At 33.9% G+C, this 22,185-nt stretch overlaps 1 protein-coding gene across 1 annotated transcript; it reads left to right on the top strand.

Annotated features, from left to right (window-relative positions):
* The first annotated feature begins 721 nt into the window (after positions 1-721).
* LOC110103842 (dynamin-related protein 5A) lies at positions 722-21,754 on the top strand. Its single transcript, XM_020832700.2, has 16 exons — positions 722-1,019; positions 5,188-5,251; positions 5,361-5,465; positions 6,375-6,476; positions 9,579-9,629; positions 9,730-9,791; positions 11,685-11,775; positions 12,274-12,338; positions 13,896-14,090; positions 14,206-14,325; positions 14,507-14,577; positions 17,213-17,438; positions 17,766-17,816; positions 18,856-19,084; positions 20,413-20,552; positions 21,317-21,754. The coding sequence occupies exons 1-16, from the start codon at positions 891-893 to the stop codon at positions 21,443-21,445; spliced, it is 1,830 nt and encodes a 609-aa protein (XP_020688359.1). The 5' UTR covers positions 722-890; the 3' UTR covers positions 21,446-21,754.
* The last annotated feature ends 431 nt before the right edge of the window (positions 21,755-22,185 follow it).

A 22,185-nucleotide genomic window follows, 5' to 3' on the forward strand; every position in this document is an offset into this window, starting at 1 on the left:
TATATTTAAAACAATAGTTGATTCGAGGTGACTTCTGATATGGGAAACAAAGACCTTGGTGACTAGTGACGATGATAGTTGTAACTGTAGTTGTGATTGTGGTCGACAACTAGAGGTGATGGATACGACCAGTGGACGACGACAATGCTAGTGGTCCACTTGTGGAGGTGAGCAATAGTGGCTGATGACGGGTGGCCACGATGATGACGATTAACGACGAGTGTCCGCGATAACTAACAACTGGTTGCAGGCAACGAATAAACCCTAAACCTATACAATTTTATTAAAATTGTCTTTTAAATTTGCTTAAATCTGATGACGTTCAAATAGACTTGAAATAAATTACAATAATTTTTAAATATATTCCCAAAATACAATGCATTTGAAATAACATCCCAATTTATAGAATTCTTTTATGTACTATACGCTAACACTCTAAATGCCGCCCACCAACGTACCAAACTATCGATCAAAACACATTGAGCGACCAAACAAACTCAGCCCGCCGCCCGCCCGTCCAAGTTTCTCATATTTTTTACTTTGTTAGACCAAGTCCACGAAAGGGGCTCTCTAATGGCACGGTTCCGATCAATTGGCCGGTAAGAAGTAAAAACACTAAAAACCCATTTATCTCCATGCAAAGACCTCCGATAGACTGTATAGAAGGAGAGCCCAACGACAAAGCACGCTCCACACAAAAAATTTCAAACGCGAAGGTACGGACGCGCTTCGCTTGCCGATCTCCTTCGACTCCTTTTCGTTCCGTCAGCGCTGCTTCGTGTAGAAGGGCAGCAGTTCCGATCAGATCTTTCTTGCTTCCTGCCGGTAAGGGGTATTCATCTCATTTGAGGGATACGATCGGATCTGACGCCTTGTGAAGTGGAGGGGATATGGAGAGCTTGATTTCGCTCGTGAATAGAATCCAGAGGGCTTGCACGGCCCTGGGAGACTATGGTGAGGAGAGCGCGCTGCCGACGCTGTGGGATTCGCTGCCTTCCATTGCTGTGGTGGGAGGGCAGGTCGGTTTCTGCATCTTCGATCCATATTCTTTGACGTGATTCGGTTTCTTTCCAATGGGCATGATCTGCCCTAGGTTGTTTTTTCTGAGATCTTCGTTGCTTAATGGGGTTCCCGTTTTGTAGGCTTAGGTTTTCTAGCTTTGGTTGTGGAGATGCGCTTGTCTTTTTGTTGAGTCTGCAGATTCCAGATGAAAAGTTTCTTTAGTTTTGGTTTAATCTGGATTCTGTCGTGTTTTGTTACTTGATTCAATTACTGGATTCCTACGCTGCCTGGTTTGAAAAAGATGCATGTTTTACGTTTTCCTTTCATGATGTTGCTATTTTGTAGTTCCTGCAGTTTAGCATCGCAACTGGGCATATAATTAATATTCTCCGGTGAATGTTCTGCTAGATTTTAATCACAGTGTGCTATGTTTATGATTTTTTGTGCATCAAAATGTTTCACAGACAGGAGGGTGGAAATTTACTTTTTATAGGACTACTAATATGAAACTTTGTCATTGGAATTCGGAACGTTTCAATCAACCACTCCAATTCTATTGAATATTATATGTTATCTAAAAAAATACCTAGAAAACCAGAACAATAAAAACAATGAAATATTCAATTGTTTGATTTTATGCATAGATAAAGTTGTTTTACTTGCATTGTGCTTTAATTTCCATAGAGACCCTTAATTCTTAATGTTAAACAACTTATGATCTTTGGCTTCTTGAGTATTGTAGATAAGTGAAAAATAGGCATACACAATTAGAATATGGTTGAGCAGGAGTAAAAGATGGTGAGAGTTTTACATGTGCAATGTTATGTGTTATAAGTTATAATTGTATTTTATCGTGGGGCAAGGGAGGGGAGAACTAACTCCAGGAAATATGAGCTGGTCATATGTTATAAAATTTTCATTCAGCTCTTACACATGTTGATTACTGACTCTTTTGCTTTGACATTCACCTACTTGTAGAACTGGCATGTAATGTTGGATCCAATATTGCCCCTGAAAAGATGGCAGGATACTATTAGAGATTTGGATCATGACTAAAGAGCAAAATGAATAATAAAGAGAGTTTAAGTCTCAATAAATCTCATAAGTGAATTTGTATATCGAAGACCCTTTTCTGTCTCCTTTGATAGATAAGGGCAAATAAATCGAGCTAGAAAGATAATTTAGAAAGAGAGGAGAATGTTATACATATGTTGAGAGAGACTTCAATAGAATAGAGTTTTAGCACTAAATGAAATATCATATGATGCATGCATTCAACCAATGACCTCCTATTTATAGATGATGATCAAGGTACAAAATTCTGATCCATGGTGCAAATACATAGTAAGTACAAGATTTGGATTTGATGTAGTTAGTTGTGTAGTGTGCATATCTATCTTGTAATCGATTGCTACTTAGAAATTTCATGCAAGTTTTGGATTGAGGGTGAATGTTCTTAGCAAGTTCTTCTGACCATAAACCTCAGCTGTTAATAAGTAGTTGAGTTATTTGGGTGAATGTCATGGCGAATAGATGATTTTGTTATTCCCTCGAAAATGTTCAATAGACCGGGAGCAAGGGCTGATTCTTGGGTGCTCTTGGTGAATCAACTGTGAGTGACATTAACTTGGTGAGATGCAAATTGTAGGTATTTAAAATTTTTCGCAATCAACCACTTATTGAATCTAGTTCATACTTTTATAATGACTTGATTGACTTGACCCAAACAAGTTTAGATGTCCATTTAGGTTACCGACTAGTTTTTATCTCCTAAATTGTGAAAGATACTCTTTGCTCAACAAATATTCTACTACAGTTTGTAATGATTGTAATCGGCTGAAAAATTCTTTATTCTTGTTCAAATTGATTTAAAAGGGAAATCCTTATCAAATAGCAACGTTTTAAAAGGCGAAATCGGGAATCTAGGCGTTTTGGCTAAGCGAGGTGAGGCGTAAGCCTAAAAAATTATAAAAAATAAAGCAATTTAAAATTATGAATAATGACAAAAATGTAAAAAAAAATAAAATATTACATTAATTGTGAATTTGATGATTTGCTCTAAGATAATATTAGTATATTACTGGAAAAGAAGATTTAAAATAAACTCACTTAAAAATAAAACATCCCTTTAGGATCAAAACCCAATGCAGGCTCATCATCACTTTGATTTTCTTCAGAAGAATCTTAATAATTAATGTCAAAGTCATCCTCAAACTCTTCTTCATCTATAATATTTTTTCCTTTATCCCCTATATCAGTTAATATTTCGTTAGCTTTAGAATGAAACAACAATAGCATAAAAAAATAATTCATAAATCTATCCATAGGACCTCGAGTGCCTCGATTAGAAGAAACTAGATGGCTTCCACTACTGGAACCTTCATGCTGTGATCCATAATAAGAAGAGTTTCCTATCATCTCTTCCATATTTCTTTGTGTAACATCCTTTGTGGTGGCAAACTTCTTTAAATAATCTGTACATTCCTTTTTTACCTCATCAGGTACTTTTGCACATGGTCCCACATTGACATGAGTACAGGCTAGATGATCCTTCAACCTCTTAACGCCATCAGTTATGCGTTTCTCACAGAAATTACATTTCATGTAAACATATCCCTTCTTTGCACTTTCGCCAGACACTTCAACTTAAGTTCCATATTTCCATGCAGGATCTTTCCTTCTTGTACCACTAGTCATGCTAATAATAGGACATATTTTAACAATTATTTATATTACCAATAATAAAATAACATGAATACAAAAACGTACCAGTCTGCCGGGGGTCCAAGGGGGCGCTGCCCCCTGGCGGGGTTCGACCTGCCCGGTCAGGTAACGGGGTCATGGGGCAACGCCCCTGCGGAGGTTTCCGGGGGCAGCGCCTCCGGAACAAAATTTTATTATAAGAGTAATTTTGAAATTCTGCTTGTTGTATATGCTCAGTACCGAGCATGTATCGCTTAGTACCGAGCATGTACCGCTCAGTACCGAGCATGCTAGTGGTACCGAGCATGTACCGCTAAATATCGAGCATATACTTGCTCGGTACCTAGCGGTGCTGGCTCGGTACCGAGTATGTACCTAGCAGTACCGAGCATGTACTGAGCGATACCGATCTTGTACTTGCTCGGTACCGAGCATGTACTGAGCGGATGAATGAAAGAAAGCCGAATCAGGAGTAATTCAAGCTTTCGTTACTACACCTCAAAGTCAAGGCCAACCGAGGCCTGAACGTTTCCTGCACTCACAACTTCGGCTTCGTTTCTTACTTTCGAAACTGTTATTGCTTTTGAATTCATTTCCTGTGTCGTCTCCTTTTGACTTTGTCTCCTGCACTCACGACTTCGTCTCTTTCTCTGATGGCTTCGCCTCTAGTTCGTCTCTCAATTCTCACAGGACGCCCTAATCTTATACTCGAATAAACAAACACGAATCGGCTGCGTCTTATCTACATATATACCGAAGAAAAAATTTCGAGGCAGTGCCTCATACTGCCTCGAGGCGTTACGCTCTAATGCGTACGCCTTGTGCGAAAAAATCGTAGGCTTCGTTGGATGGTTCGAGGCGTAAGCCCTGATACGCATGACTTTCGCCTCGACTTGAGGCGCGACTCAATGCGGATGCCTCATCCGCTTTTTTAATGGTTGTCAAATAGAAGTGAAGCACTAATTACTTTTTGTTTTGAAGCTCCTTGAACCTTTTATTCAGTCTTTTGATAATGTTTGTGCTTTTGAATCTTGAGTACATGACTATTTTTCTCTTAGAGCACGGAGAGTCTACATTATATATTTTTGAATGCACAGAGTTAAATAGACATTCAAATGCCCAACCTCTTGGCTCTTTGTAATTATTTATTGGGCATTTTTTTGGTTAGCCAAAATGGTTTTCTCTTTTAAAAAAATAATCATATTTTTATGATTTTATCATTTATTTTTGAAAACTATAATTTTAGAAAAGTAGGGCTACTTTGAGTGATTTTTTCTATATTTTGACATTTTATGCGAGTTTTTTTTAACCCTTCTCTCCTAGTTCATAGCTATTCATAGATATGTAGCCTTGTCTTCTTTAGCTTGTTGTGCTCATAAATTCAATTAGGCATATATATTAGCACATTTTAAAAAATTAGTAAGGAAATATTTCCAATATCCTAGTTGTTTATTAAAATCGTCTCATCTTGCGCATCTCTAGAGTTCGGGCAAATCTTCAGTGCTGGAGAGCGTAGTTGGGAAGGACTTCTTGCCTCGGGGATCTGGTAAATAGCTACTTTTGTAATGTTCTCTTTATTTTTTGTTCTCTGCCTTTCCCTTAATTATAGATACCTGGTGATTCTCATGAGATAAATTTCAATTACTCTTTTTTAGGTATTGTCACGCGACGCCCTCTGGTGTTGCAACTTCATAGAATTGATGAAGGGAGAGAGTATGCTGAGTTTCTTCATCTCCCACGGAAGAAGTTTACAGATTTTGGTAAATTCAATTAATAAGATATATTATTTGAATAATGTGATAATTTAAACTTCCATTTATAGGACTTCTTTATCTTTATTTTCTTTGTTTTCCTCATGTTTATATTCGTTTAGCATCATGTTTTTTAGATGGCTTGATCATTTTTTATTTTACATCAACCTGTTTTAGCAATTTATAGTCAGTGTTGACTAGTTGGGTATCATATATCGGCCATTTGAAAGTTTGATTTCGTTCCACAAAAGATTTTTTCTTATATTAAAGATTCAACTTGGCTTAACACTTGACAACTTTTACCATTAATGTGATCTTCATTGTGGTACTGTTTTTCACCAGCTTGAGGGCATTGAGTTCAAACTTTATTTTTTAAAAAGGGGACTAGTTTTTGATGGCATAGCCTTCATCAGTGTTTGAAGCTCTGTAGTCCACTTATTATGGTATTTTACAACTTTTGAAATTGAGGTTATATTTTTGTTGGTACTGTATTTCACCAGCTTGGGGGCATTGAGATTAAACTATGTTTATTTGACATTGAGATTCTGATTTTTATTGACTAGCCTACATCACTGCTTGAAGCTCTGTAGTCCACTTGATAGTATTATCTGCTATATTTGTTGGCATTTTCTTAACATCTATCCAAGTCACGGAAAACATAAATTGCACTTTGGGTAGAATCACAGTCAGGCTTTCTTTTGAATTTCACATAAAATTCTCTTCCCTAATGCTTTCTTGGGACATTTGAGACCCTTATTTTTAATAGTCCTATCTAGGGAAGTTTTTTCTTTTTTGATATGCACTTGCCTCTTAATAAAATTACTTCATGGGTTTAGTTTTAGTTGGATCTGACTGTACAGCATTATTAGATTTGCAAGTTGTCTATTCGACATCAAATCTGTGTTTTTTTGCATGCAGCTCTTGTTAGGAAGGAGATTCAAGATGAAACTGATAGGGAGACTGGCCGCAGCAAGCAAATTTCTAGTGTCCCTATACATCTGAGTATTTATTCTCCTAATGGTGAGGCTATCTTCCAGATGATTAAATTTTATGTTCTTTGTTAGAATTACACTTATGGCTTGAAATTTGAATCAATCAAAACAATACATTAACAAAAATACTTGCAGTTACATTAATTGGAACCCCATGAATCTAATCATCTGCTTAGGTGCTTTATACCATGTTAAAGTTATCTTTTGAGATTGCTATATTATGCCGTAGCTTTCAATGCAGCACTCTTAAGGATTAGGGAAGCCCTTGAAGATAGCTTCTTATGAAGCGTACTTTTTTTTTTCTTTCAAATTAATTTTTTATCTGAAACATAATTTATTATCAGAAAAGGTCAAAAGAAGTTTAGATTGCTTGCTATAATCTAGCACATCATGCCATCAAATAGTTGGTTAAGTATTGTTAACTATGTTTTGAACACATTTTCAGCTTAAATCATATAGGTATTTGCTTCACAGAATATATTTAGCGGGTCAATATTCTCAAATAGAATAGTTGATGTTAGGTGCTTAGATGCTCTACAGTGTTATTGTTTGCGTTGATTTTCTTTGTGGTAAGGGAGTTGCCAAGCAATTCAGCAACTGATATAGTGCGAAGCTTTAACTAATAACTTATTGACTAACTATTTTTAGTGAGCTGTCAAATTTAGTGGTCATCAAAACATTTGAGTAATTATGCTTACATATCAAGAGAATTTTGATAAGTTGGGAATTACTTATGGATTCAGACATTATCTTGATTATAGAAGTAATCTTGATGTCGTACTGATTATGATGATGATGATATTGAGAAGGCGGATAATCATCAGATATACTGGAGCAAGAATTATTGGTGAGGTCTCTTTTTGGAACTGAGGGCAAGTGAAAAATATTGCCTTATATTAAACTTTTGAGGACAGGAAGAAACTTTCTATGAGTATGATTGTGCTTGTTTACTATCGTATGGATATGCAAATATTAAGATTCAAAACTCAAAAGTATTATTCTAGTTATAAATGCTTTTTGCTAGTCAAGAAAAGCATGTGAGACCACAAACAATCCTACTTCCCTTAGCGTGAATTATGTACGAATAAATGAAACAATCACGGCATTCCCCAGTTAAACTATTTTGAGTCCAATAATGAATTAATAGTGTCTACTCGCTCAAATCATTTCTCAAATTGGAATTTTGTGCTTTGCTCTAGTTTGGAGTTTGGACCTGCTCTTGGGGAATTTGCCAATGTGAAATTATGAAATCACTCGTCAATTATTAGTCCATGAAAACTCAAAGGCCTCAGAAAATATCTATCAAAATATATCAAGGTTTGCTTTTCTAGAAGGAATAAAAACAAACATTACTGTGGGTAATACAAGTAGATTAAAGAAGAAGAAGAAGTTGAAGAGGAACAAGAATCTCTTGCATATGAGATAAATAGAACATGAGATAAACAGAATGGGGATAAGCTAAGATTCACCAACTTGAAACCTTAAAACATCATTAGTGTAGTCAATCTATCTAATTTTGATTATAAGATGGCACAATCAACCCAAATCTAATGAACTGATTGTGAATGGTAGTTAAATTTTTAAATGGATGAAAGATATCTAATCTTGAGATGTGTGAGTCCTAATTTTCATTAATGCAAAGAAAAAAAAAAGATTAGTTCAAGCTCAAATCATTACTTCAATTACTAGCAAAATCAATTATAGATGTACCGTGCTGACCTCAAGACTATTGCTATACTTGTAATTCTGATAAGAGAAGAAATCTTGGACTCAGAGAAAGGAGAAGAATGAGGGGTTGAGGAATGATTCAACTTGGTAGGTAAGAAGCAAATAAGGAAAGAGACGGCAAAAAAGTCCAGGGCTTATGGGCGCTGATGCAAATTGCTCACTTTTGCAGAGAATTTAGGCACCACAATATACCTTTGATTATTGGATTTGTTCCCTTTTAGTGTTCATGCCCAAGCATTGTTGAGCACACCAATTTATATTTATTATGTATCAACATGCATGTCTTAGATGTCTTGTATATTTTCTCTTTTGTTCTTTCTATATTGATGGCGCTTATTTGATAGTTTAATTTGAGTGGCTAGTGATTTGCTTTCCATTTTGTTTGTATTGCCCAAGGGGGAAACCCAAACTTAATGAAATAATAAAGGCTCCTTGAGGGAGCAAATTAGCAAAACTATTGATTCTTTATTTACTTCAAAATAGTTGTTTGGGATATTATATTGATGGATAGCTTCGCATAACTTCTTTTACTAGGAGCAATAACGGCTGCTACATATGCCAATATAACTCAGAAATTTTATTAAATTATATGTATTTGGAACAACATGGATTTGTTACAGTTAAAATCATATTCACACAAATCTCTGTTCGTCTGTTCTGAATTTCGTATGAACTAAAATTTCTGTTTGTGCTCTTTCCATCTCTCACAGTCTCTATCCTAGAAAATTTGTTTCCCATTATACTGTGATTGAAATGTTTGACCAATATTTGAACCACCACCAGTGGTCATTCACTTATGATCCCATAATCATGATTACTTAGGATCCCATGGCCATGTACCTCTCATTTTATGACATGTTGACTTTAAGTGCTGTATATTCTATGGAAATTATCTGAATTTGTGAATTGGTTCAAACGTTGTTGTTTTTCGGTGTCTTAGAATCATATTATAGATGGTGTTAAGTTGATGGAACCTATCTAAATTAGAAATCTTTCTTGATTGGTTGCTAAGTTAATATTTGAATTTTGTACATTCGGATATTACTGGTATCCTTGTAGTTGGAATGGACCATTGTAGTGCGATTTCTTACTACCTCTGCCTCTCAAGTTTCAAAGATTTCCATGGTGCTGCATCCATTTAAATAGCTTAAATAGAAGAGTTTATGTATACCAAAGCTTATTCTTCAAAATTTAGTCTGCTCTTAATGCATGCCATTGTTTATTATTTAGTGTAGGCCTGTGGTACATGGCCATGACCTGTCTTTTCTTCTTTAATATGTTTTGTTAAGCCTTTTTTAGCTAGCCACAACAGCGAATCCAAACATATTATTCAACGCAATTTTTTGTGGTATATATGCTTTAATGGTTACAACTTAAATTCTCATGATTTTAAAATTTACAGTTGTGAACTTGACGCTGATTGATCTTCCGGGGCTTACCAAGGTGGCCGTCGGTGAGTTTTATTTATTTTTTGTTATTCTTGTTTGGGATGCTCACTTATGTCTAAATTCTAACCATATTTAATACTAATCATCCCCTTGACGTTTCTCCAGAGGGTCAACCTGATAGTATTGTTGCAGATATAGAGAACATGGTTCGCTCTTTTATTGAAAAGGTTAACCTCTTTGAAATGTTAGCTATTATTTAATTCATTGATAGTAATTGAATCACATGCATATATTATGGCATGCATACGTATTTTTTTACTTTCATATCGGTACTAGTGTAGATAATAGTTTGTATGTTTAATGAGTTGGGCATGCTCAATAAATGGTTTTCAGATTAAGAAAAAAATGTAAAAAAACTACACAATTACTTATTGAGGTGCTGACTCCTTAGTGCCTCGATCACTTGGTGTTGTAAGCTGCTACTTAATGTCTCGTAGCATCCCTATGTAGCCAATGGGTGCTTGGCTGCGTGCTGCAATTATATTTTAAATCTTAGAACTTTTCAAAAATTATTTTACTTGGGTTTTCAAGTTCAACCGAAGAAAAATATGTTGAATATAACTCTATAAGCCGAATTAATTTCCCTTTATCATAAGCAAAAAATGTGTTACTTGGATTCAGACACGGAAGATAAAGAAGCAACTCAGTACTAGATTCAGAGAATTGATTATTCAGGTTTTGAAGTTGCATATGAATAATAGTGTAATAGTGATTCATATGATAACGATGTAAATTTGTTATTTCTTCATTTATTTGTACTGATCGTCGGTTAGCCTTGAACATCAACTTCAAAAATATTGCAAAAATGTGATACTTCATCAAAGAAAGAATTTTATTCATTCTCTCGCATAAATTATATTAGTTACTTGGAGACTTGCACTAATTTCGTTTCATTCATAATATTTTGATCTTTCTTCTATAAGGCTTGTGATAAATCAATTGCAAAACTTAAAATATCAATCATTTACTTCATTGTAATAATAAAACCGAAAGATTTCATAGCATCTAGAACATTGGTTTCAACAGATTGTTGATCACATACCTCATCTTTTGTAATAATTTCAAGCACTTCAATTAATGTAGCATATATTTTCATCAGATTAATTAATGTATGAAAATATGAACCCCAACGAGTGTCACCGGCTTATTATAAAGTTGTCTTTTGGTTTAAACCTTGACCACTGCTCAACTCTCCTTAAGTTAGATGAAAATTTATTTTATTATATTGAATGACTCTAAGAGTATCACTCCTCTTATATGAAGCTCATACAATATTGATAATTCTTGAAGTAATCTCAAAAAAATGTTTTACGTACCAACAATTTTTTGTTATAACCACTAATCACAGTTGGAGCTGATGAGCAAAATAATGGATGTAAAATGTATGAGGGTTATCATCAAGTATTAGAGCCTTCAAATCATGCAACTCCCTGCATATTAGATGACCCATTTATATCCTTGACCACGTATCCTATGCTCAACAAAGATTTTGCAAGTGTAATTTCAATGACTGCCTCTAACGCAATTGCATTAGTCGATGCAACATGTTTAATACTTATAAATCTTTCAATAATTTGACCAAACTTATCTACATATCTCACTACAACAACTAATTGTTCATTCGTAGAAACATGAGCTGAATATGATTCCACCACTGCTTTTGTTAACTCTTAACTCAACAGGTATGCTGGGGTTGCAATACTAGAAGCCTAGAATATCTCTACCTAGGTTGTTTCAATTTTTATGCTTAGGACCTTAACCGTAATACCTGGGTTTTAGTTGTTGTATATTCGTACGTTTTTTTAATGAATGGCTTCTATTTTTATTCCAAGGGAATAGGTATCTTCTTCTATAAAACTACATATGCGATGTTCTTGAGCCATATTGCATGATACCATGCTCTTGTTAATTAGCTACCATTCTTTGTTTGCTTTCTATCCGTCGTAGCTGCCTCTTATTATGACAAGGATTTGATTTCAAAGGCGTCATAATTAGTTAGTTATACAAGACGTGCATGTGATGAATACAGTTTTTCTTAACGAATTTCCTTCTAACTGCAGCCTAACTGCATTATTCTGGCAATATCACCTGCAAATCAAGATCTTGCAACCTCTGATGCTATCAAAATTGCCCGTGAAGTTGACCCTAAAGGTTAGTATTAATATTTTCTAAATTGTGATTAAAAACACATTATGTATCATTTTTAAACACATAATTAGCATAAATATCTGTTCTAAGTAATTGAAGAATAACTTAAAATTTTTTATTTTCCAAAAATGAAAAAAAAGTAAAAATCCTATAGAGATTATGTCAGACGGATATATACTAATCCCGTTCCTTTAAAATGCTTAAATAAGTACAAGCTTATGGAAACATACAATTTATTTGGCTTTTAAGTTATAATTTTTAGGAATTGCTTCTCTTATTTGTCAGTAGAGTTTTCTTTAACTATCTTTAGTGGATTTGATAATATTTATTTATGATTCAGTAAATTAACAATTCCACATTTTAGCAACTGTATTTCAGTGCGTACAATTATGCCGGTGACAGCCTAAAAGTAAAAGATAATAAAATGATTTCCTTGTGGTGTTCATATATTGTGATGCTCATAGCATCATTTTTTTATGCTTTTTTCCTTTCAAAATCCAGGAGAGAGGACTTTTGGAGTGCTAACTAAGATTGATCTTATGGATAAGGGTACTGATGCTGTTGAGGTAAGAAAACTGTTCATAATTTGTCATCATTGTATTTATTACCGTATACCCTTCTTTTCCACTGTTGAACTATGAGAAGCCAAGAAAATTTTGGCGGTTTGTGTGTAATTTTTCCTAGAAAATATAACCTGCCCTAAATTCTTGGGATAAGATAAGATCAACTATTTTAATGAGGGTTAATATTAACACGTTGTTTGAGGATCTCTCTATTTACTTTATACCTTTGAATTGTATGTTTTGCCTAAAATAGCAATCCTTACCGACAAAAAAAAAAAACTTCAGAGTTTTAGGTCATGTTTTAACAGTATTTTTGCTTTGTTGTCTTCTTTTGTGATGCTTAAACGATAAAAAATATTTTAATATATTTTTGCAACTTTCCGCATATGTGAAAACACCCATTAAGTTGGTGATAATTGGTTCACTTCAGCTTCATATTTCTCGCAGGTTTTTTCTAGTGGTATGCTCTTTCAAAAATTTTGGCTCTTGATTAGTCACATTCACCTGTATTCAACTGCTAATCATTGGTCTATCCATTATTCACTTTTATTATGAAGTTCGTATAAGCCTCAAATTAAAACCTTTGTATAGAACAAAATATCAAAAGAATAATAACAATGTAATCCCAATAGTGATTTTTATCTTTCAGGCTTTATTAGCTATCAATATTTTTATAGAAGTTGGATATATTACATGAGTTTTGAATGTGATTCTATACAACCGTAAATGTGTAATAATTTATCTTATATTTTATACTTCGGTACTAATTCCAATCATCATAATTAAAAAAATTCAGAAAATTTTGCGCTGGTTGCCACCTTTCTAAACACACATTTTACTAAAAAATAATATGCAATTAAATAATGGTTGGATAGGAACTCTATTTACCTTCCCCTTTTTGTTGAAAGTTGAAACCTTGGTGATAGTTCAAACACTATTTTTTAATTTTGAATTATTTTAGCATATATTTATACTTTGAAAATTTAATAAATGTGAAATAGAAAGTACCATATTAATAAGGAGTTTTATTTTTAAGCTCCTTTGTAATTTTGGGCTTAATTTACTGAACGATCCATTGCTAGACTATAAAACGTATTTATATCAAATTTAATCTATGTTGGTTCAGATACTCAAATCTGACCTACCATGTGCTTTTATTCAGATTCATTGAGAGGAAACTAAGGGAAGTTGGGTAGTTCTTGGAATTGATAAAAAGAAACCTCTAAACTCAATTTGTACCCAATTGAATTGGAAGCGCGGTTAATGTTCATAGTGTATATTGTTATGTTGCGTGCCCCAATATTGGTGACTTATACTATATAGAATTGACCTACATTGCAATCACGCCTAAAAGATAAACATTCATAATGAATTTCGTAAATTATTGCAGCTACTTCCCTTGATGTTGTGCAATTCATGCATTTATCTGCTTAAATGGCGTGTGTTTTAAATTTAGGTTTAACTTAAAAGATCTATGTAATTTTGTCTATTTGCCTTTTGGTATTATTTCTGATTTTGGGGTAGACACTTTCTAAATTTGAAATTTATTGTGTTTCTTAGATTTTGGAAGGAAAAGCATATCGCCTGCAGTATCCGTGGTTTGGTGTTGTCAATCGATCCCAAGCTGATATCAACAAGAATGTTGACATGATTGCTGCCCGGCGTAGAGAGCGAGAATATTTTGCTAGCTCCCCAGATTACAAGCATCTTGCTCATAGAATGGGCTCCGAGTATTTAGGAAAGATGCTTTCTAAAGTATGCCCCAACTACACTTAACTTTTTGAATGATGTGCTAGAAATAGATATGTTTGGTTGAAACTTTTATTTACCGGGGAGAGTTTTAGTCACTCAGCACTACAAAATCTTGCAGCATTTGGAGACAGTTATCAAGTCTCGCATCCCTGGCTTACAGTCTCTCGTTAGCAAAACTATTGCTGAACTCGAAGCTGAACTAAGTCGGCTTGGGAAACCGGTTGCAACTGATGCTGGAGTAAGTCTTGTCTCATCCTTTTTTTATTTTCTTATTGATTTATTTTATAATTTCTCAGCTCTGACACAGTTCTGCTGATTCCTTCAATTAGAGTAACTAATTTATAATGATATTTCTGAAAGTTGCTACTTTGTATATGAATTTAATGCTGTTATAATTAAAACTTCGTTATTGTATGCAGGGTAAGTTATATATGATTATGGAGATCTGTCGTGGCTTCGATCAAATATACAAAGAGCATCTCGATGGAGTGTATGTTTTCATTATTATACTCTTTCATATCCCAAAAAATGTTAACATTATCCATTCTTCTCTTTTAAATCATTTAGATGTATAGTAATAAAAACTTGAGATCAACACTTTTAGTTATTTTGATCAAGTTGATGTTGTTGTCTTGTTCTTGATTGTATGTTCCTTTTTATTTTGATTTGTTCAAGTGATTGCTGACTTTGTTAAACTTCAATTTGGGGTTGATAATTTTGCGGAAGGTAAAAAATCACCCAATAACTACTCAAAATTAATTGATTAGATTCGATTATGGAATTTCTCACTCTATTATCATGATGCATATATGATAGTTCTATGTTTTAATATATGTTTGTACGAGTAAATGTTTGTGTAGATGCATGAATGTATATTTATTGACATGATTAAATATGTAGATAGAGATAGAATGAGTGTTAGTATTTATCTATATTCATACAATTATGTAGAGTGATTTAAATATATAACGCTCAAAATTCTATAATGTACATATTTAATACCTAAACTTAGCTATTTACTTATGTAACGCTCAAATTTAAAATAAAATCAAAATAAAATCTAAACTGAACCTTCGAGTTAGCTTTCCTGTTGTCAGTCTCTGCCAGTGAGATCCATTCTCCCTTTACACACTATTTATATTTTCATACTTCATATACTGTTGATTCTTCCCCAGCGAGATCACGGCGATGCATTTGAGATCCATTCCCCCTTTACACACTATTTATCTTTTCATACTTCATATGCTGTTGATTCTTCCCCAGCGTGATCACGGCGATGCATTTGAGATCCATTCCCCCTTTACATTAAATTTGATTTCATTCTATTAGTTAGGAGCCAATGGATTATCAAAATGTATGAATCGGTGAAGTAGAAATTGGATAAGCCATTTATTTATAAAGAAAACAAATGTGAACTGTCTCGTCTTACACTGTTGCAAATAGCTTTTTGTCAGGTTTTTTTTTTTTTTTGCAACTCAAACTGACAGATCAGAATATTCTTTGTGATTATGAAGAAAGGGAACTGAATCTGGACGAAATTTGAGATTTTCCTAAGAACCTAAGAAATCCAAATTGAATTTTCAGTTTGTTTGGTCAATATAGCTGGAGATGCTTGTTTAGTTACACCTTTGGTTAGAAGCAAATTATAGTGTAAAGTTGAAAATGCTTAGTGTGATCATGTTTGTCCTTGGACCTTGTCAATTTACATTAGTTTTCATACAAGAACTACCAAACATTAGTGTGATCATGTCCTCAGCCACTAAGTATTAATTAATAAAGGGCATAATCTTTTTTGGCATTACCTTTAATATTTTAACATCTTATTAATTAACTAAAGTCTTTTTTTTATCAAGTGAAGATAAAAAAACACTTTTGTTAGAAAAGGATATTCAACAAAAAATATATGTGATATTTTGATAAGCTTTTCAATGAAAAGATTGTGAGAATACATTTTTTTTTTCAAATTGAGATTTTTGTTTTTATCGGCATATCAGTAAAATCAAAGTTAGAGAGACTTTAAAGAAAATGAAGTGTGGAAGTGCTTAGGAGATGAAGGAATTTCTTGGCTTATGAAATTTTTTAATATTATTTTAAAAACTAAAATGATGCCAGTTGAGTGAAAAAGGAGTGTGTTGATTCATATTTTTAAGAATAAAGATGATGCACATGAATGTACAAATTGTAGAGGAATTAAGTTAATGTGTCATACTTTAAAATTATGGGACAGAGTAATTAAGTATAGGTTATGATGTGATACTAATGTTTCTCAAAACCAATTTGGATTCATGTTAGGTAGGCCTACTATGGAAGCTATACATTTATTGAGAGATTTGATGGGAAGTATAGAGAGAGAATAAAGAGGATCTACATATATAAAAAAACAGGATCTGCATATGATATTTATTGATTTAGAGAAAGTATATGATATAGTTCCATGAAAAGTGCTGTGAAAATTAATCAGGGAGGGATTATTGTAGGGGGGGCTGATGAAGTTTTCTCTGAACTCTTCAACATATACCAGAAAACTGTAGCTGCATAATATGCCATAATTGAGGTACCTGTTCTTGCGCTGACTAGGAGACATTTGAGAATTCAGAAGCCCTTTTGAAGTTGTTCATGCAAATTCTCTAATCAGTTATTCAGTTATTTAATACCATAAATTGTTCAGCAATATTCACATATAACTTGCAGAATTAATGCTCTAACAAGGCAATTATGTTGACACTTTTACTGCTTACAGATTCATTTTAAAAGTTGCAAGTCTATTTATTGGTAGCCATCAAATGGCATACCTGCTTGCTTGCCATCCGGATCTTCATGTTTATATCTGCCACAAATTCACATTCTAAGTTATAATGGGAAATTGAGATGCTTGAAAGAGAATGGACATATATCTATAAGTTTTCTGTTATTAGAGATATATCAGTTCAGAAAAATTTAAATGAAAAGTTGCACTTTTTTTGCTTGTATCTAAAAAATATGTGCAAGTACTCTTCTGTTCTTCTAAGCATTTATTAAAGCTAAACTTGACCAGATATAATTTATTTAATTTATTTTTCAATTTGTACGTGGGATATACTACTTGAAATTTCATTGATCTTTTTTGTATAAATTCTGCTCCCTAGGCGGCCCGGTGGTGACAAGATATATAACGTCTTTGATAATCAACTTCCTGCTGCTTTAAAAAGGTTGCAGTTTGACAAGCAGCTCTCAATGGAGAATGTGAAAAAGCTAATCACTGAAGCTGATGGATACCAGCCCCACTTGATTGCTCCTGAACAGGGATATCGTCGTCTTATTGAGTCATCATTAGTTAGCATTAGAGGCCCAGCTGAGGCATCTGTTGATGCGGTATGCATTCTCCACTCAATTAATTTTATAGAACCTAATCTCCTAGCGTTCATAATTGCTATAATTTTTATCCTCATACTTTTGTTTGCATTTTTTGCGTCTGTTATGGAAGAACTTTTGATAAGCAATGCATAAGTATAAATATCAATGTATTTGCGATTATTATTATGCATGCATTATACAGAAATATGTAATATGTAAATGCATAATGTTATGCGTAAATTTATTAATGAAGTTATGTAAGCTTTTGTGTAACTAATGTAAATCATCTTGTTTCCGAAAGTTCTTTAGAACTTTTGTCTAATCTGCTTATTTCCATGCTTTTAGGTTCATGCCATCCTTAAAGAGCTGGTTAGTAAAGCTATCAGAGAGACTGTGGTAAGGCTCTATCTTGCTTTGCATTAGGCTTTATTCTGTTAGTGCAATTGTTTGGTGATGGTTTTGTTCATTCTAGCTAATTATTGAATATCTCATACTTGAATTCTACGAATAATAATCTCTGAAAATTATTTAGTAACGAACTTACCTTATTGAGAAGAGGTGATAGCCTAGTTCTTGGTGCATTGCTTGTAAATTCATTTGAAAAAGTTTGTGGTTGCCTAAGCTACCAGACATGTAATGCCTCAAATGCTTGGATTTCTTCTTCAGCTAGGCAATGCATGCTAAGTCGATTTGAATTTTTCCTTCAATTTATGTACTGTACATGCTTGATGTAGTAGAATAAGCATAAGAATATCTTAAAACATGATTTATATCCTAAATATAACCAAGAATACTAGTTGAATGAAATACATGGAAATCATATATCATGTCCAAAAGAGGTAAAAATTGAATCCTATGGTTTCCAATATTCTAATTTTCTTCTTTCTTTATTTCTCTCTGTTTCTTTATTATTATTTTTTTGCTTTAGGTGGTTAGGGTATTTAAGCATGGATGAGTTTGCTATTCCTCATGTTCTTTTGTGATTTTTATTTTTCAAAATTATTGTGTTGAGTTAGCATTATATTATCATTTTGTTTGATGCTGAGTTTTCTTGTCTTCATCTACCACTAATCAATTGGCCAACCATAATTAATTTAGAGGTGGTAGAAATAGACGTATATAATATATGTGTGATCATGACCTTCTGCCCACCATGGACATTTTTAAACCAAAATGCAGGATTATGCAACGAATATTGTGTCCTAATTTGTTTATCCTTTTTTTTTTTTTTTTGAAGTGATTAAAGAGTCTTCTCTCCTTCCCATTTTAGTTATAGTTTTGTTCACAATCATTTCATGTTGTATTCTGACATTTTTCTGTCATTGTTATGAAGGTTTCTGATGTTATTAAGGACCATGCTTGAGACTAGGTGCTCCGTTTTTTATTAAAATTATGCAAAATTTGCTTGATTTGAAATCCATTATATTCTTAACAGGAGCTCAGGCAATATCCTAGCCTTCGTGTGGAGGTTGGAAATGCAGCTATTGAGTCGTTAGAGAGAATGAGGGAGGAAAGCAGGAAAGCAACTCTGAAGCTAGTTGACATGGAATGTAGTTATCTGACTGTTGATTTCTTCCGGAAGCTTCCTCAGGATGTTGAGAAAGGCGGAAATCCAACTCACTCTATTTTTGACAGATACAATGATTCATATCTCAGACGTATTGGTACGTAGCTACTTAGGTTATGCGTACCTGAAAGCTCATCTTTTCCTATCACATGCATGCATGTCTATGTTGCACGGATACGCCTATTTATGAGGCATGCTGAATCAGACACGTGTCGGATACGGATACGCCTCCGATACGGCACGGATACGTGTCGGATATGGCTTTGCTGTGTCTAATTAAAATATTATTTAAATTTGATCGGGCACACGTATCGCTTGGTACTCGATACTACTCAGTACTCGGTATTGCTCGGTATCGCTCAGTACCGAGCGATACTAGAACTCAGTACTGCTTGGTACCGAGTGATACTAGAACTCAGTACTGCTCGGTACTCAGTACCGCTCGGTATTGCTCGGTAACGAGCGATACCGGAACTCGGTACCGGAACTCGGTACCGCTTAGTATTGCTCGGTACAGAGGGGTACCGAATGGTACCAAGCAGTGCCGAGAAGGTAGAGAAAACTTTAAAGCAACTCTTATAATAAAAATTTGTTCCGGGGGCGTTGCCCCTTGACCCCGCGACCTGACCGGTTAGGTCGAACCCCGCCAGGGGGCAGCGCCCCCTTGACCCCCGGCATAGGCGCAACATATCTATACTTTTTATTAAAAATTTTCATGTTTCAAATTCATGTGGATTAATTGTGTCGATCATTCGTACTTTTAATTAAAAACTTCATATTGTGGACAATTTAAATGTTTTTTTTTTTGTTATTGTACTAGACATTTAAATATTTAATCCTTACTTTTATTTTGATATTATAAGATACATTGCTACAAATGATGTTGCTTTCATTTTTTTTTTGTCATTTCAAATATTATGCTTTGATTAATTTGTAATTTTTAATGTATGATTTATATATTATAACGCCGTATCCGCGCCGTATTCGTATCTTGTATTTTTAAGAATTGTCGTGTCCCATATCTGTATCGTGTCGTATCCGTGTCGCCGTATCCATATCGGTGCAACATAGATGCATGTGGTTCCCTTTGATTATTCGAGAGATTATTTTGTGCGGATACCGGACATATCTTACCGTCCAAATGCGAATCAGGTGCAACCACGTCATCCAGTACCGAGCTCAGTACCGAGCCGCGGTACCGAGTAGGGGGTGACGTGACACATTTTCATTGGGCTTTGAATGACGTTTGATGTCTGCACATGATGATTCATCTGATTAGTCTATATGTTACATATATAAAACTTATGACCTTAGAGAATTTATTACTGTATTATCTTGATCATTGACCCTGATGTCGTGAATGGATGGGGCCAATCCTAAAACATTTTCTTAACTATCTAGATTCTAATTACCTCCATTTTACAGGAACTAACGTTCTGGCCTATGTCAACATGGTATGCTCAAGCTTGCGTAATTCCATTCCAAAATCTATTGTTTACTGTCAAGTGCGCGAGGCAAAGCGCTCACTGCTTGATCATTTCTTCACGGAAATTGGAAAAAAAGAGGTGAGGACGCATTCTTGTTTATTTTTCTTACGGTTCCTATTTCATGGAATGCTGAATTTTCTTGGTAGAGTTTTGAGATGATTGTAGCTTAAATAGTCCACACTTTTTTTTACCCCTTTTTACATATTTTTAATACGGCAGCGTTCTTGATTCATATTTTAATTTTCTTAAAAATAAAGGCTTTGTCTGCTTTTTTATTGCTTCTTAAAGCATCTTTTTTTTTTTTTATTTTAATTTTTTTACTAAAAAATCACTTTATGAAGCAGTAAAAAAAAACATCCCAAAAGAAGCCTAAATTTGTTGTTTAATGAAGAAAAAGGATTCATGTATATGAATTTTTGTATATGCAAACAATGATGGCACTCTGCCATTATGCATAGATCCCTAAGTAAATTTCTAGCTTAAAATTTTTTATGCATAGATCACACACCTTTTAGTTAATAAATTTTTAGTTTAAAAAAATTTTGTACTAAAAAATTATTTTACTGAGCAGTAAAAAAGCTGTCCCAAATGAAGCCGTTTGAAACAGCTTTCTTAATGCTTTTGTTTAGAGTGCAGCCACACTTTTTGTTTGGCCATAACTTTTTTAATGTGAAGTTATTTTCTACGACAGCTTTAAATAGTGATTTTCTCTACAATAATTTTACAAAACAATAAAAAAGCCATCCTAAACAAAGTTTAAATGAGTTTTTAAGTTGAATTTCCTGTTCGTTATTCTTCTGTTCCCTTCTTAATTCCTTACCATTTTGATGATTCTCTTGCAGGCCAAGGAGCTGTCGAATTTGCTGAACGAGGACCCTGCAATCATGGAACGCCGAGTTGCTCTTACTAAGCGTTTAGAGTTATACAGAAACGCCCAAACCGAAATAGATTCTGTGGCTTGGTCCAAGTGATGAAGGGAAGTTTCCTGCTCTCTTCTTCACTCCATCCCCCATTGATTGAGATCTTCACAAGAGTTCTGAAGTTGAAAGGTCTATTCATTTATTGGATGCAATGCCTGGAAGAAGTTTAAAGGTTAGCTTTTACTTCTTTGCTGGTCTCTTATATTGTAAGAAAGAAAGCATTATCAGAGCTTGTAGTGAACGAGATTATTGATTTGAGCATACAGTACTGTACTGCAAAGTTGTAGCTCACTGTTATCTCAGTTACGGACCTCACACCTCTTTTAGTGGCTATATATATTGTTTTGGTATTAGCATAAATAGGATTGTTAAGGGCCTATTTGGTTGTTTGGCTATAAAATAGAGTAAAAATTGTGTTAGTTAATATATTGAGCATTATAATGGGCTTTATTGTCTTTGAATTTGCATTGAGATTGGTGTTACATATGATATCGAAGTACTAATTTTAATGCAGATTCAGAAGTATTGAACTTTATTAGAATATTTTGACGGTTTTTTAAGGTGAAACTAATTAGATTTATGTTTCGTTTGAGATAGATTTTTAGTATTAAAATTTTTTGTTCAAAAAATTATATTAAAAAACTGTTTTTATTAAAATTGTAAAAAGGTGTCTCAAACAAAATCTTAATCATTTGTTTGATTGTAATTTTAAATCAATACTGGTTGAGTTTAATAAACATTGTCGTATTATTAATCAAAACAGTTAAGATTTTGTTTGGGATATATATTTT

Source organism: Dendrobium catenatum, unplaced genomic scaffold (genome assembly GCF_001605985.2).
Source record: "Dendrobium catenatum unplaced genomic scaffold, ASM160598v2 fragScaff_scaffold_1211, whole genome shotgun sequence".
Taxonomy (NCBI): Eukaryota; Viridiplantae; Streptophyta; class Magnoliopsida; order Asparagales; family Orchidaceae; genus Dendrobium; species Dendrobium catenatum.

Coding starts and splice junctions, on each gene's coding strand:
- LOC110103842 (XM_020832700.2), top strand. CDS start 891: ATGGAGAGCTTGATTTCGCTCGTGAATAGAATCCAGAGGGCTTGCACG. Junction 5,466..6,374: donor GAAGAAGTTTACAGATTTTG/GTAAATTCAATT, acceptor TTTTGCATGCAG/CTCTTGTTAGGAAGGAGATT. Junction 14,326..14,506: donor CGGTTGCAACTGATGCTGGA/GTAAGTCTTGTC, acceptor TATTGTATGCAG/GGTAAGTTATATATGATTAT.